The sequence below is a fragment of the Lepeophtheirus salmonis genome, chromosome 7, assembly GCF_016086655.4.
Source record: "Lepeophtheirus salmonis chromosome 7, UVic_Lsal_1.4, whole genome shotgun sequence".
Taxonomy (NCBI): domain Eukaryota; kingdom Metazoa; phylum Arthropoda; class Copepoda; order Siphonostomatoida; family Caligidae; genus Lepeophtheirus; species Lepeophtheirus salmonis.
In genome coordinates, this window is record NC_052137.2 from 25,643,877 (window position 1) to 25,660,526 (window position 16,650).

A 16,650-nucleotide genomic window follows, 5' to 3' on the forward strand; every position below is an offset into this window, starting at 1 on the left:
CAAAGGGAAAAAAATTAAAGTTATTAATAAAGGGAAGGAAATCGACTGTGGAGGATTGAAGGTGTGTCCTATTCACATATGAAAGCCTATATGAACTGTTTCACCCTAAAACATATTAAATCACAAGGTGCCGAGCTGCAAAAAAAGAAAATACTCCGTTAGAGAAAGTAAGTAAGGATTCACCACAAGATCATTGTGTGAAGAATAATTTCGCAACAGGCTATCTCTGAGCTTCACTTCGTGCCTGTTGTATGGTTGATGGCAGTATTATGGGGACCAAATTTTGGAATGGTCTTTCTTCACTAAAATGACTAGGAGATCGACTGTTCAATAAGGCAATGGAGAACCTCACACGTGTAAACTCCTCACAAAATTGATTGAAAATTTGTGGTCCATCCTACAGAATAAACTTGATTAAATGAACCCACCTGCTACAAATACAACAGTGATACAGGAGCAAGTATAAGATGCTTGGTAAGATATTAAGCCAGAAATACAGGAAGGTTTGATTTTTAGCATGTTCATCTGCATAAAAGAGTGTATTCGTCTCAAACGCGTCAAGACCAATTATTAAAAGTAATAAAAACCCATTTAATATTTTATTATAGTAGTTTTTCTACTGAGACACAATGAATTAATCTCAAAACACATATATGCTATTACTTAATAAATAATTGTTCTATTATTTCTACTACTTAATGAAGATTTCCTTTACCTACATCTTGTTACGGCTAAAACAAATCAAAATATAGACATAGCAAATTAGTCCAATTATAACCTTTTGTTTATAAATGTTGAATTCTCATGGCTACAAATTTGTATTTTGGGAAAAAAAACATCATGGCCAAATTTAATACAAATCTGAAAAGTTTTAGAAGTAGCCCAACTACCATTAAAATTATGAAAATTGACGTTCAATTATCTACCCAAAAAAGCAATTCATATTTATTTAGTTTTATAACTTTTGTTACATGAATAAGTTATCGAAAAATATACTACTAGTTTTTTCCAAAGTTATTATCTTTGATCGATTATCGAATAGTAGTTAAAGGAACAAATGTTAACCTATTGCTCATAGGCAATAGGCATGCTCATTTATAACCATTTCTTCAATTAAACTGAAATATTGCAAATGTTTATGATAAAAAAATATACAATTTTCCAAGACGGGCTTTCATTTTTTATATGAATTTTTCTTAACGAGCTCTTTTTGTTTCTTCAATTAATATATTATTATTTATTTTCTTATACTATAGTTCTTTATTGTAATATTCTAGTATTTCTCATCCAATTATTTATCATACAAAACGAAATATTAGTGAAATTAATAGAGTTTTGTTATTATTTACATAATGTATAGCATATTTTTTCTATAATTAATTATATTTTTTTTTTTAAATCGGAGATCTCTTCCAATGGTCCTTAACTATTTGTAGTAATTATTATTTTTGTTTTTCATCATTGGTTTTAAGTGAATGTTTATAAGAACAACATCTTCTTAGAAGCAATATAAAAGAAGTAATTTGTTATCCTCAAATATGTAAAAAAAATAGTTCAAGGTGACATTTGTAACATAAAAAAATTGCTAAATATAGCCCTCCTGTAGCTTTCAAGCTATTTTGTTTCGCTTTGGAATTTTTGATAAACTCTTTGAAATAATAATTGCCTTGAACAACGTTCGCTTTTCTTTATTACCCAATATATATTGATTATATGTATTTGAATTCAATTGTCATTAATATTTTATATATTCTTTTTCACCAACAGATATCCTTTTTCTCCACAAGTCCTGAGTTATCTAATAAACAAAGATTTGAGTTTTTTTCGAGGACAATACCAAGTGATCATTATCAGACTCTAGCCATGGCAAAAATAATAAAAAAACTCGGTTGGAAATATATGTCTATTGTGTATGAAGAATCAAACTATGGTATTAAAGTAAGTATAAAGTTTTCCTTAATTTTGTAAAAGATCCCATGTTTTTTATTCAATGTGACAAATATTTATTATTGAAGCCCCATATACACAGTTACAGATTTATTACTATGGATCTTGCTTTTGAAGAATTTACCATCAGTTAATAAAATAACAAGCAATGTAGCTTTATTTGATGTATACATAGAGATTTGGAACCCAAAACTTGGAATGTTACAAAGTTACAAAAAATGTGATTTTTATGGAATCAAGCAAAGACAACTCAAAACCAATTTGTGATATGAATCTACAAAAGTATAATATTTTCGTTGTATTTTAACATAAAGGAAAAGCTGTTCCAAATTTTGAGTTACATATGGAGGGATAAGATTCATTCTGGTCAAACCAGATTTTTAGGTCTCTGGAGGGCAAGTTTTTTTTGTTTTTTTTTAATAATAAGTTTATTTTTTACATAAAACAAGATTGGTTCAACGTGTCTCAAAGGTTTTTTTTTTATTGTATGGGCTATCAATTTGAAAATGCACCAAAAAAATAAAAAATCCAACAAACGAATGATTGTACCAACGGTAAAATGAAAAACGTATATTGAATCTAAGTTGAAAAAGAGGAACAAGAGGATTACCGAATTAGACTTAGTATGTATCTCATTAGGGTTGAAGAATGAACTTAATTATAATTATTTTGCTGTCTATCAACAAGTTTTATTAAATTCTGGAATTATTCAGAGCATTAATATAATTATTTGAAGTAAAACATATAACACGGTTAAGTCCTAGTATATATAATACTAATACATTATTTATTGGACTACATTTTTGAACGATATGTCCTTTTTCACAAGTAATAACGCCCTTGGCACGCCTGCGGACAGATTGGTAGCCTTGGCGATGAAGGCTGTGTACATGACTCACCAAACTGGCATTATGGCAGTTTAGAACGAATCCAAATTTAGATGAGAGGTATGGCTTACATATTTGGCACAGACACCCAAGCTCCAAAGTCCAGGGGGTTGAGTTCTGAGCTGGAGGATGGCTAAGTGGAAGAAGGCCAGAAGTCCACCATATAGTTGCTACAGAAGTGTTGATCCTTCTTGGCCGATAAAATCGCAAACACGTTGCCTATTTTGTTCTTGCTCCGGATTTTTTACATTTAGAAGCATGGAATAAAAACAATATTTTTTTCTTTTTTTGTATCAGCTGTTATTTGATTGCGTAATGAAACCTCTTAATAAAAAATAACGGGAATAAAAATCGAAATTAAATGCTACAGCAAGTTTAGGGTCCCCACTTTAAATATAATAGAGTATCTGTTTTTTTTAATTTTTGTATATCATAAGATCCAAGTCTTTTTTAAAAAGTATTTTTAAAATGAAAAAGTGTACACTTTCTCAAAAAAAAAAAAAAAAAAAAATAACCCTTGCTTATAATTTTTTTTTAACAGAAACAGGCCATCAACAAAAAAACAATTTAAAATGATATCTTTCAAAATTGAATGTGAATTACATTTGTATTTTTAGTAGATTTATCGTCAAATTTCTATACACAAATTATTTTTTTAACACTTTGTATGCGCTACAAGTTGCACTTAAAATAACTATATTAATTGCCACAATAAAAAATAGATATATTTATCCCGATATGGCCTAAAATTCTTCTTTAAAAAAAAAAAAAAAAGAGATCTCTTGCATGAGCCCCTCATAGACTTCAGGGTATTGGCCTAGGCTATTTTCTTTAAATCCTCCCGATCCAGTTTGGTCTTTTTGACAGAGGCCTTCTTCCCCTCTAACATTTCTAACTTACTGATGCTATAAACGGTAGTCTTGGAGACGCCCAACTACTTGGCCTGAACAAATGGAAATTCGTTGATAACATTCTCTGTCATTTTCTCGAATTGTACATAAGCAATGGAGCTTTGTTTATTGAGTGTGTGTGTTTTTTTTTCTTGTTTTTTTTGTAACTATACATTTATTCCTTAATGTATCGAAATAGTAATTAATTTCAATTACTCAATCTTCCTTAACTATTGAAATAGTAAGTGGTCAAATTTCAATGGACCACTCGGTATGCTAATATGAAGTTTTAAAAAAAAGAGATTTTCTCCGTTTCTTGACTTTGTTTAAGATTTTATGGTGTTGAAAAACCATATCTTTCATGTATTTATATGAAATAAATACATGAAAGATATAATGTCATTATAGTATTATCTCTGTTTTTCTTGATTGATAATACACCATGATATTAAAATTGCGTCAAGGAATCGTGCATTCTGTACTTAAGGACAATTACCCGGATTTCAAAGAAAATTTAAGGAGAGTTTCATTTTTTTTATGCTTAACTTAATTTCCTAGCCAATTTCAGACGCATCACTAAAGAGTCTTTAGTGTTTCGGAAAACAAACATTTCAGGACATCAAACCCAACTTCGTCTTTCGATCTTCCATCTGAGTTACTTTCCTTTATTCATATAGACATAATCGGTCAATTTCCACTAACCCAGTAACAACACTGTCCCCTAACTATTATGGTGGCCAGAAATGATACCCATTCCATATATAACCTCCAAGACAATAATCAGAATTTTTTTGAGTGGATGGATTTCAAGGTTTGGAGTTCCAGAAACCATTGTGTCTGAATTAGGACCACAGTTCACAAGTTCATTATGGATGGGCGTTTGCAAGACACTTGGGATTACAAGCAAGAATACAACCTTGTATCATCCAGAGTCCAACGGACTTATAGAACATTTCCACAGATATTTTATGACAGGGATTATAGCACCAATACCAGAAGAAATAGAAGGCTGGATCAATGCACTACCTATACTTTTATGGGGATTGAGGAACTCAGTAACAATAGAGCCGGGTTCTCAATATTCAATATTTCAATTACTTACAGGTCGCTCAGGATCCATGGCCGTTTAAATCTTTTAATAGATCCCCCCCTTTACTTCAGACAACTTTGACGACGAAAGTTCTTTTAAATACAATTGAGAAAATAACACACGTTCCTCCTAGACACTTTAATAAAGGAGCCATTAACAAACAATTAAAAAAAACCGAATTCGTTTTTGTAAAAAATAAACCCATAAAAGAGTCTCTTTCTAGAACTTTCTTGGGCCTGTTCAGAGTGACTCTGTGGCACGATCGTTCCTATAGATTGGACTTTGGATCAAAAGCTTACAATGTTTCGATGGATCGATTTTGACTTGCATTTCGACCTGACGTTTTCAAAATAACATAACATAAAAAATTATTTATGGCTTGAGAATTTTGATCTCGACCTACATGCTCTTCACTAGGACACTCTAATAAATCTTTTTGCGGCTTAGAATTTTGCATTTCCATTATGTACAAACTGATTGAAATTAAACTAACTTATTAAACAAATGATTTTATTTTGTGTAATAACATTGATTGAAAATAACAATGTACCAATAATGACAGTTTTATAAAATTTTGGATTTGCTCTATATGTATCAAACCTCAAGACTAACTCAAAATCGAAAGAAGTTGAGGGTGATCAATCACCCTAATATAAAGAATCCGGACCCAAACTTGCAGTAACATATTGTTACGATTTTATCTTTTCATTACATTACCAAACAACATCTAAAACAAAAAAACAAACATGTTTTGTTTTTTATCCCATGTATCTACATATGTGTATAAATGTATTAGTAAAAACAAAAAAGACAACACGTGTGCGATCCCCTGCGACAAGTGTCACTGCCAAGAAGGCTTTGGTATCTTAATCCAAAATGCCTCAAACATTAAGAAGTCCATTATAGCAAGAAGACCCAAAACTTCACCAGCAACAATATGGCTCACCTTAACCCCTAGCACTTTGCAGTTTTTGCCTTCTTTAATAATAATGCCTACCCCTCCTACCATCTACATTAAGATTCTCTCCAAGCTGCCATTGTGAAAGCGTGGTACGCCATTCCTTCATCGTCAAGAGCTACGTATTGAAGCTATTATTACTTGTTTAGGAGGGCATATTGTATCAAAAATATAACTATATACATATAAAGTATTCAAATATCCAACAAATTGGTTTTGTGTTGTCTTTTCTGGATTCCATACACATCACGTTTTGTTTTTTTTGTAATTTATTCCTGCTACTGTAAGTTTTGGGGCTCACTCTGTCAATGCTTTATAAAGGTGTCGGGAAATATAGATGCCCTACTTATATATCAATTTAAAAGTATTGTCGCATATCTTTCACTCTCAATAACATGGGGCCTATTGTTTTGAGTAACATACAACAATAAATACTTTTTTAATGAAATTAAGGCAATAATACTTGATGATATTCATAATTAATTCCCTTTTGCTTTTAGGCATTTGAAGAACTTAACCATTTATTACCCGCTCAAGGTGTATGCTTGGCTGTTAAGTTAAAACTGACAAAAGATTCAGGAGTTGCCGATTCAAAATTTTATGATGATATCGTTAAGGAACTTCAAATGAAGTCCAAAGCAAAAGGTAAGTCCGGCTAAATAAATATACGTTTGTGTTAATATTGTTAAGGACTACTTATTTATCAAGTTAACAGTTTCATTCAAAATTAGTAAATATTTTGATATTATCAATCAAAGTTAGTTAGATAAAGAGTTGTTAGATTGATATAATTAATGTACAAGTAATCATAAATATTTTAAAATCCTTTGAAGGCAAACAACGAAAAACGTAGGTAGATAATAGGATTTCTTATTCCGAGGAAATTCACAATGATTAGTATCCTGGTAAATATTTTTTTAAATGGTGGAATCCCAGGATATAAAAAAATTAAAAAAAAATTTAATTTAGGCTTTTGAATTACATACATAACATATTCGACATCTACAAGTTTAAAAATTGATCTAGGTGCTCTCAATTGAGACAGTATTCGCTGAAAACGAACAGAGTTCTAAAGAGCCGAAGCTTCTTTTTGTTTTTTTAATTCAAATTTAAAATAAACATTTTAAATTAAAAAAAGTACTGAACTAAAATTACCATTTAAACTAATAGGGCTCTGTTAAAACCTAAGATACCCAGTCCACTGCAGCGCTGTTAACAACGGATGCATTTTTGTCCATCCTCTGTACTTTTTCAATCTGCAATGCTTCTTTAATTATTTTTGAGGTCATTTTTCTAAGTAGAAAAAAGAATGAAGTCTGTGGGTAAATGAATTCTCTACTATCTTTCTATTAGTTCCGTCTTACCTTGAAGTCGAGAATGAAACTTTTGATGGAATGAAAGAGAAAACGTTATTACACTCCTTGTCTTACTGCAAAAAAATAAAATTGATTGACTCTCCATATTTGTTTCAGGTGTAAGAGTTTCTAAATAACTTAATATTTACTAGCTTTTGTCAAGAACAAGTTAGGCTGCAGCTAATGCTGTCTACAAAATCATTCAAGAGAGGAACATATGTGGCAGTATTAAAGGCATCTACTTTGACACAAGAAATTCAAATACAGGTAGGAATGAGGGAGTTTGTATTTGTTTAAGGAAAAAAATGGAAAACAAGTCATCCACATTTCGTATAGACACCACATTATATAACTTATAGGTGCCTCATTTATTCAATCTTCATTGGGGTCAACATCTTTTCCTGGGATTAAAATATCCAAGACATTTATTTTGCACAATTCAAAGATTTACAGTGTTAGACATTAAAAAGGCACAAGATACTTTTGAGAAACTAAAAATTGTTAATAATCTCACTGAGTGTAGAATAGATCTAATTTAAGAACAAAATGGGCCATGAACATCCAATGAATCACTGCTACAATCCCATAATAAAGTAGTCAAAGATCATAAGCGTTTGTATCCCAATTCTGGGAAACAGACTCTGTATAACTTGTAATTTTACAAAAAGATAAGAAAATGTAAGAATTTAAAACATTAGTTATTAAATATTGACAAATAATAAGAATGACATAGCATTCAAGGTAATATACATAAATTATGAATGAAATGAAATGTTTTGTATATGTCTCTGCTACATTTTGGTAGTTAGTAATTGGGGCGGCTGTTGCTTGAACCCCACTTTTTTCGGAAAATTAATATAAATTTAACCCCTTAATTTGACAAATTCGATTGATAGGGAACTAAGGATTTTTTTATTTTTTTCAATATTATAATGGACATCACTTACTAACGAAAGAACACAAACTGATCAAAGGAACAAAAAATAAGAAGGAAGGTCACAGCAAGGGACTCAGATGAAGTTACTGGCTGATCAACAACAACAATAATAACACATAATACACTTATATTGATTAGTCTCACATTGTTTTCGTCCACCAAATTACTTACGAAGCCATTTTTATTGAAAAATCGCTCACAATATAATAAACATATAACATAAATTTCTTATTTACTTTATAAAATTTAGTCCAATAGGTATTTTCCCGCAAATAAAGGTAATAAAAAGGTCAACCTCAACAAGATTTACACTTTTTGGTTCGTCTGAGTAAACAATATTCATAATTGCAAACTTTAGTATGTATTAGTTATATGATTTGTTAGCTGTGATACGCTAAGAAACAGACAAATAAGTGGAAAGCCTTAATTCAAGTAACTAAAATTGTCGTTCAATTTAAAATGTAGATATAGAATTCTCATAAAAGTTTATAAAATTATGTTGATAAATTTTTTTTTTTTTAAATTTAATATTTGTGACTAGAAGCAGTAATGTTTATTATATAAACAATATCAACACAAATACTTTTTTTTTTTCCAAAAAAGTGTAAAATTATCAAAATTTAGTGCAGCTGAGCTACCTTTAATTTTTTTTAACAATAGTTCAAATAAAGTTCTATGATATCTATATACTAAAAAATTTTTGAGACCTTCAAGACCTTATATTGCAAACATTTAGAAAATAAGCTCCCCTTTTTATACATATGCTATTATAAGTAAATGCTAAGACCTTTTTAAAAACTCATTGCCACTTTCGTATGCATGCCTCTAACTGCTATTATGTAGCTTTAATGAATGTATATTAGCAAAATAAAAGCTATAAGCATTTATTGTTTATACAGATTTATAAATTACCATTTAGATAAACATAAATATTATATGGTGCTGATATATTAGGTCGGGGAAAAAGTATTTTCGGATAAAAACGAAAAATACTAAATTACCATTTCCCCAACCGAGTATTGTTATAATATTCTACGATTTATCAGAGTGCTTTGATTTGAAATTTGTTTGGAATCAACATATACTTCCAAGAATATAAAAAATAACCTTTAATTTAACGACATGTTACTTCAATTGTTTAAAAAGATGGCTCAAGATGAATTCAACATTTACTATTATTCATATGTTAATGTGCATATACCTATATTGACTTAAATTGCAATATAAATTTTCTAATAATATGCAATATACTGTATAAATATATTTGCATTAAAAATCAAGAATCTACCTTTTTCAAAATTTAAAAAAAGAAAGGATTTAGCTTTGATCTTATATAACACTAATTACATATCTAACGATATTTGAAAAATGAATAAATGATTTCATTTAACGTATGAATCCGTGCAGAAAAGGCCAAATGACGTCACAAAGGAAGTCCTTATTATTAAAAAATAATTTTGTTACTAAATAAACCAAATATATTTTTAAATAGTTTTGAAAAAAGTGACATATAAAAATTAAAAGTTAATTATTACTCGAATGACGTTGAATGGTTAAATAAACAATTTAAAATGTACGTATAATACATTTGCTATTCATTACAAAAAAAATACCATGGCCCCACTTTTCAAATAAGGGAGGATATTTAAAAATATTCAAATTTTATTAGGAAAAAAAAATATATTAAAAAAAGTACATAATTATTTTTTATAAAAAACATGATTATTTCAATTTCGAAGAAAAAAAAATCCAGGAACGAAGTAGTCACTGATCAATGACGATGAGTAAGACTCAAATTTTTTTGGGTAGTTAGAAGTAGAGTTGTAGAGAATATGAAAATTTCTCAACAAATTCTCATTGTTGTTATAAAATAATAATGATAACAACTTTTGAAATTAACTATGTAAAGGTTTCGTGGGTATTTTTTTATTTCTGTTTTCGCCGTCATTTTTACATACACAAACTATACTAATCAATGAGTAATTTCATCATCATAAGCGAGCAACAAGTAAAGCGGCAGCATACATCAGATCTCTGCTGTAGCTGATGTGATGAAGATTACGGATAATATTAAATGTTCTATGAGTGTGGTTTATAAGCTGACCAAGGTGAAAAAAAAGGAAAAAAGCTCTCCAGGATGTAAGGAATTAGAGCGCATAATTTAAAGAGGGATACAAAGATTTTGTTATATTTGGAGAATAATGTAAGGAGCTTTCAATCGCTTAATCGATGAATCACCTCACCAACGACTTCTATGTGGCTCTTATGACCATCAGTAGGGCTATAAATAACAACTTGGTATTAGTTTATTTCACAAAGACCCCCGCCACCTTCTGACAGAGGGCATAAAAACCAGGAGGTTCAAGAATATCCTCTCCTGGATAAAAGCTAATGGGTCAAATGTGAAAACTTTCTCATTTGATCAATTCCACAACCGCGTGAACTACAGCTGGCTTAAAGAAGAGGTACAAGGGGTTGTTCACACTAAATTTAGTGCCCAAACAATGGATTTTGTATTGTGGGTTCCGGTGGAAAGAATATACCTCCATTCTTTTTCAAGGCTGGACTGAAAATTGGCCAGGAGGCCTTCTATAAGGTGCTGAGATACCATGGGGGAAGACCAACTACCCGATTTTGGTCCAAAGAGATATTCCCCCTTCCTCATCAAATTTGAATATACTAGACTTTTTTATATGGGGCACTTTTAAGAAGGAAACCAACAGGACCTCACACACAAATATAGACTTACAGAAATCATCAAAAGTGGCTCACTGGACAACTTGTCAGATGAGTTTGTCATCAACTCCTACATGTCCTACAGGCAGCGTATAAAGGCTGTGATTGATAATGAAGATAACCCATATTGAGCGGGAAAAGGTTTGGAAAAACCTTGTCTACATGTTTTGTTAACTTTATTTTTTGGGATATTATGGAAAATATAAAAATATTGATGTATTTCTAAATCCATTTCTCGAGCACAAATTTTGCTGCCCAACTCTGTACAGTCTCAATAAGCAAAAATTGGACATATTTTATGGTGCACAGACTAACAAAAAATGAACCTCAAGATATATTTTTATAATTATACCTTGCTAATTTTTTTATATACCTATTATTCCCTAAAAATATATATAATTACGGTTGTGATTAATTTTTTTCAAAAAATTAAAAAAAATAACTTGATATTCAAACTAATTGAAAATTGTGTTAAATTTTTTTGTTTTTTGTCATAACAATCTAAGAAAGAAATTTTTAAGATAATCTCTCTTCCAAAAAAAAATCATCCTCGAAACCATTACCGCGTGGAATAAAATATTTAATCGACACTTAATGGAAATTAGGACGCTCTTGTGAATTCTTATAAATTGTGTAAACCGATTTCAAAGCATGAAATAACTACGTCATAAACTGCTAAGGTTATTTTTGTTTTCCTGAACTACACTCTACTCTTACAGAAAAAGGAGCTACGAAAGAAACGTTTGGATCGAGACTTCTGCACTTCTCCCATAGAAAATATTTCTTTCACAGATTTTTGAGCATCTGAAGAACACATTTTGCAGGAGTGTACACCAGGATGACTTCTTAAAAAACGACACACAGAAGTTATTTTGTGAAAATTGTAACAGATTGAACTTCTGGCCCAATTCGAGGTGGTCCTTCTAAGGCCCTGACTTGAACTTCCTTGACTTTATATAATTGCGTGTGCATTCCAGTGCTAGCACCCTCCGTCACCTGGACATTGCCGCCCTGAAGGTTCCAGTCAATGAGCACTGGGAAAACATAATCAAGCAGATTATCTGCAACGGATGTGTTGCCTATTGAACACTGCCTGAAGGCCATCATCTCCTCCAAGGGTTACTGCATTACGAAGTAATTGTTTTCAAGGAATGTTTGTAGAAAAGTAGAAAAATAGAGCTTTAGTTCTTATTAATTACTATAGAAATATGTATATCGACATATGTTAAAGAAATTATAATTGAAAAGTGTACTAATTTCCATGCACTCCCCAGATACACTCTAATTTACATATTTGTAGGGAAGTGAGTGTTAATTTATGAAAATGAGCAAATTATATGTTAGCCCAACTTTTCCAGTGACTAAATATCTTGGTGGCATTTCGGTGGAGAAAAAATTAAAATCGTCCAAAAACCTCCACAAAAAAACTTTTTCACCCATTAATATATATTTTTTTAATATATTTTCAAATTAATAGGAAGAAAATCGAGAGTTTTGTGATCATGAAAGCCTTTCTATGATTTAGCAATAGTTGTATAACATTTGAAGTTAATAAAGAAGGGGTTTAAGGTCACAAAAATGGTCAACTATTTCTAAAAAAGATTTAAGACTGTGCACTAAGGTGTCCAATTGTATGTTGACCTGTTAATTTAAGCTTTTGTTGTATTTTAATGAATAAGTTATAAACATCTGAAATTCTGCAACATAAATTTAAACTAAAACTTCTAAAATTCAGTAACATTATATCAAAATTGAAAGAACTGACATTCAGCAACATAACTTTAAAATTGAAACTTCTTAATCCCTTTACAGATAGAGAATATAAATCGCTATCATCCATTATAGTAGTGAGTAAAGTGTGTTTCCCGTCATGAGCAAAATATTAACCAAAAAATAGTTCGACATAATATTTGAGCTTCTGATTATTTGTGCGATGAATTAAATTCCGTCTATTGGTTCATTTTTTCATTTCCAAAAAAATAAATTTTTTCAATTCAATTTTATAATTTGAAAATCGTAGATTATTTAAACGTCAATAACACAACGGATAAAAATTATAACGAGCTAAAGTATATTTTTTCAAATCCAATGTCCTGCAATGAGTCTAAATTGTTGCGATTTGTTCCAATCATGTAATTAAGACCGAATTTCTTCCGGAAGCCCCAACATTTGAAAGACCTTTGTAAAAACACCAATATCTAATTATTTGATTATGTAATGATTCACAACTATGAAATAAGACATATTGCAAAAATAATTTTGTGTATTTCTGTACGAAATAATTATTCCTCTAAAACCTCGGAATGAAAATGTATTCAAAGAGATCTAAAAAATTAAAATTAATGACGGTTTGTAATATAGTCAATGAGGGACCTTAACTATCTGATATGATTTTCAAAACTATGTAAAACAGCACTTTAAATCTGTTTTATCATTATCAAAGACCAATAAAACTTACTATATTATTTTTTTTTTTTAGAGGAAGGGATTTTGTTGCACCATTTTTTTAAGGATAAATATATTGTTCATTCTATAAAACACAAAAGTAGCGTCACACTTAACCCAATAACTCACAAACTAAAGAAGAGATTGTCAGAAAATATGACAGCTAACTTTTGAAGGTTGGTACTAGTTGAAAATGAAGTTAATTTAAAAAAATAACCCATCTAAGCTCATATTTATATTTTAAAAAATGAATTAATTGGTTTTTATGTTAACGTTAATATATTTATTTCATCAATTATATTATTTTTATTATTATATAAATAGAATAAGCAATTGTATAAAAACCCTTTTTAATTGATTTTTTTTCTTGACAATAAACATATTTTAAGCTATAAACACAAATTTGACTAAACATTCTTTAATGTACTAGGGGAGTGTGGGAGGGTGCTATACAATGTGTATGACATATTTTTTCTTTACTTTCTATGTTAATTCTTACTATACCATATGCCTCCTGTATCTAATTTTTTTTAGGGATAGTACGTCATTGGTTTTTTACTTATTAATAAATTCTAAATATATATCAAATTTGTAAATAATTTTTGTACGACTTTTTAATATCAATTTTCTCAAACGATGAATATGAAAAAGAGAGATGAAATAAAGGGCTGTCTTACTCTCTAAAGAACTTGTCTTCTTTGATAATTTAGTTTCATGATTAATAAGTAATCTATTCTTAAAGTCTACAAAATGTAATATTCTTTTTTTTCAAAACTACCTTAGATTATGAATTCAAATGTGCAAGATATAATTGTTATAAAGTCTTCAATTTTTTTCAAAGACAATTTACACCTTTTTTGATCAATAGAAATAAAATATGGTATGTCAGACAATCTATTAAATTGAGAAACTCAAAAATGAAATTTCAAATCTGTAACTCAAGCTCTATGATCCTTCTCATGATCATTTTGATTAAACATTATCTGGAAGATCCTTGTATTTTGGATTGTAAATCACTCATCTGATGGAAGCATACATAACGTTGTTAGACATGTATTGAATTACGAAACAAAATAGTGTATGCATTATTTTATTCTGTTATGAAAGAGTATGGACGACCTTGACTATAGTTTTGACCTTAAATATTTCTAACATCTTTTACTCTAATTACATATATTGAAAAATTTATCAGAACAAGATCAAATCAATATCTCATTTTTTTTTAAATAGAGTGTTAGGTCTATCGGCTTGAGAGATATGATAAGTTAAAATTGGTTCTAATAAATAAAATTGAACTTATGAAATTTCACATTGAATGGTTTTTATGGGTATATTTGCATAAATTCATACAAATCTTCCAATTTTTTAGCGGAAATTGGCTAATTATTGAGAGGTAGAAAAATTTCATTCTTTATTTCTATTATTAACTTCTATTTTATTTATTATAACTAAACCATTAATACATATATTAAATTATATTATGTAAAACAATTTGAAGTGCTTTATAACCAATATCAGATTATTGTTCACATATTTTTTTTTTCTGACATACTGGATTCTGAAGCAGTATAGGGCCAACCTTTATTATATACTCATCTCTATTATGGAAATTTTGAGAGTTTAAGATTTTTTTTTTGCTTACAATTTTCTTATGAGCAATGTTGTAAAACAAATTATTACCTCTTGATTGTTACAACATTGTCTTAGTCGCCAAAATGAGCACAAACTACGAGAAGAGGATTGGGATAGCAGCACTCCTCCAGGCGGGATTATCACAAAAGGCCAACTGGAAGCAGACTGGGGCCTCGAGAAAGACATAATTATTAGGGCTGTCAAAAAGTATAAACATCATAAGATATTGTGATACGTATAAACGATATACTCATTGATATTCCTTGAGAATATCGATAGAGATTAAAACCGGTGAATACAAGGAATTATTGAAAATAATTGACGACTTAGTCATTTTGATGTGACGTCAATATTTGTGAGCCAGCTAACTCTGATGAGGCTAATTAGTAATATCAAAAATAAATGAAAATAGACTCCGATTTTTATTGTTGAAAATCTAAATGCTAATTATTTACGTAAATAAGATGGTTACTAGGTGAGTTTAGTGTTTACAAACCGTGGATCTAAGGAAGCCTTGTCCCCCAATAGAGTAATTAATCATTACAATTATGATCTAATATTTGTTTTTTATATTCGTGATGACATCCTCCTTCATATAAATTCTATAGACGCTCCTCGATTTACTGGTATTCAAGATCCAAAAAAAAAAAGAATCAAATTTTTCCAGATGTAAGCAGCAAAGAATCAATATTTATGAAATGACCCAAGAATAATTTAGTATGACAAGTTTTAATCTCCATTGGCGAATTTCATAAATTGTTCGAATTCCTCAGCTCATTTAAAAACAGGAATGTGTATTTTTTATTGATGTCTTGCTACATAAAACTTAATTAATTATTTAAAATATTCATTTTTTAGTACTAAAAAGACAATACGTAAATCCCTTCTTATATCATACATGATAGTACCCCTTTCATATGTACTGGATAAAGTTATATCGGTGATGAAGGATGAAAGGCTTAAGAAGGAAGAATCTTTTTCATGTAGTGAGAGTTCTCTAATATGAGACAAACTATTCATCTCTAAAAATTTTAATTCATCTCCAAGAATGCAGACGAACAGAAAAGAGAAAAAGTTACACATCCTTCATTACCAATCTATCTACTCAGCAATAATATATGTCAAGTATATATTATATCAAATCAATGCTTCACTTGACCCTTTGTACAACTTTTTACCATTGGATATGTATTTGTTATACATCGGTTTGTCATTTTTCATTAGCTCAGTACATAATTACTACAAATCGGTAAAATGAAAACTTGCATCCCCAACAATAGTATAAGGCAGGGGTTGGCAACCTATGGCACGCACAAATTAGAAGATATTCCCGTAGTTTGTGTGTGCTTTTTACCATTATTGTTGATAGTGGCACACTCATTGATTAGAAATGTTGAAGTTGGGATTCCATGTCTGAAAGGTTGCCTTTCCCTGGTATAAGGGATGGGAATCAGATGCATGATAAATCGGACTCAATATAAACCTTAGAAGTGTCTCATACTTTGAATGATTCTGCACCTTTCACAGCAGAATTGGCTTTTCACCTTTTTTGTTTACTATTTTATTCTCAATGAACATATTATATTGTTTTAGATCACTTTCAATCAATGATTATGTATATATCTTACTTAATAATATAATAGTTCAGTTCCTTCCGTTCAAATTTATAAGCTTTAATTTATAATATAATTTAGTATTATAATAGTTGTTTTTAATATTTTTAGAATTTAATACTGTGAGTATTATTAGGCTTTTAATTATACTTTGTGTGTA

The 16,650-nt window shown here is 29.8% G+C and overlaps 1 protein-coding gene across 1 annotated transcript in view; it reads left to right on the forward strand.

The window, feature by feature from the left end:
- mtt (mangetout) overlaps positions 1 to 16,650 on the forward strand; it is a 215,547-nt gene that overhangs the window by 102,018 nt on the left and 96,879 nt on the right. Inside the window, exons 4-5 of the mRNA XM_040716329.2 lie at positions 1,768 to 1,938; positions 6,273 to 6,417. Coding sequence (XP_040572263.1) covers positions 1,768 to 1,938; positions 6,273 to 6,417 — 316 coding nt within the window. The remainder of the gene's footprint in view (positions 1 to 1,767; positions 1,939 to 6,272; positions 6,418 to 16,650) is intronic.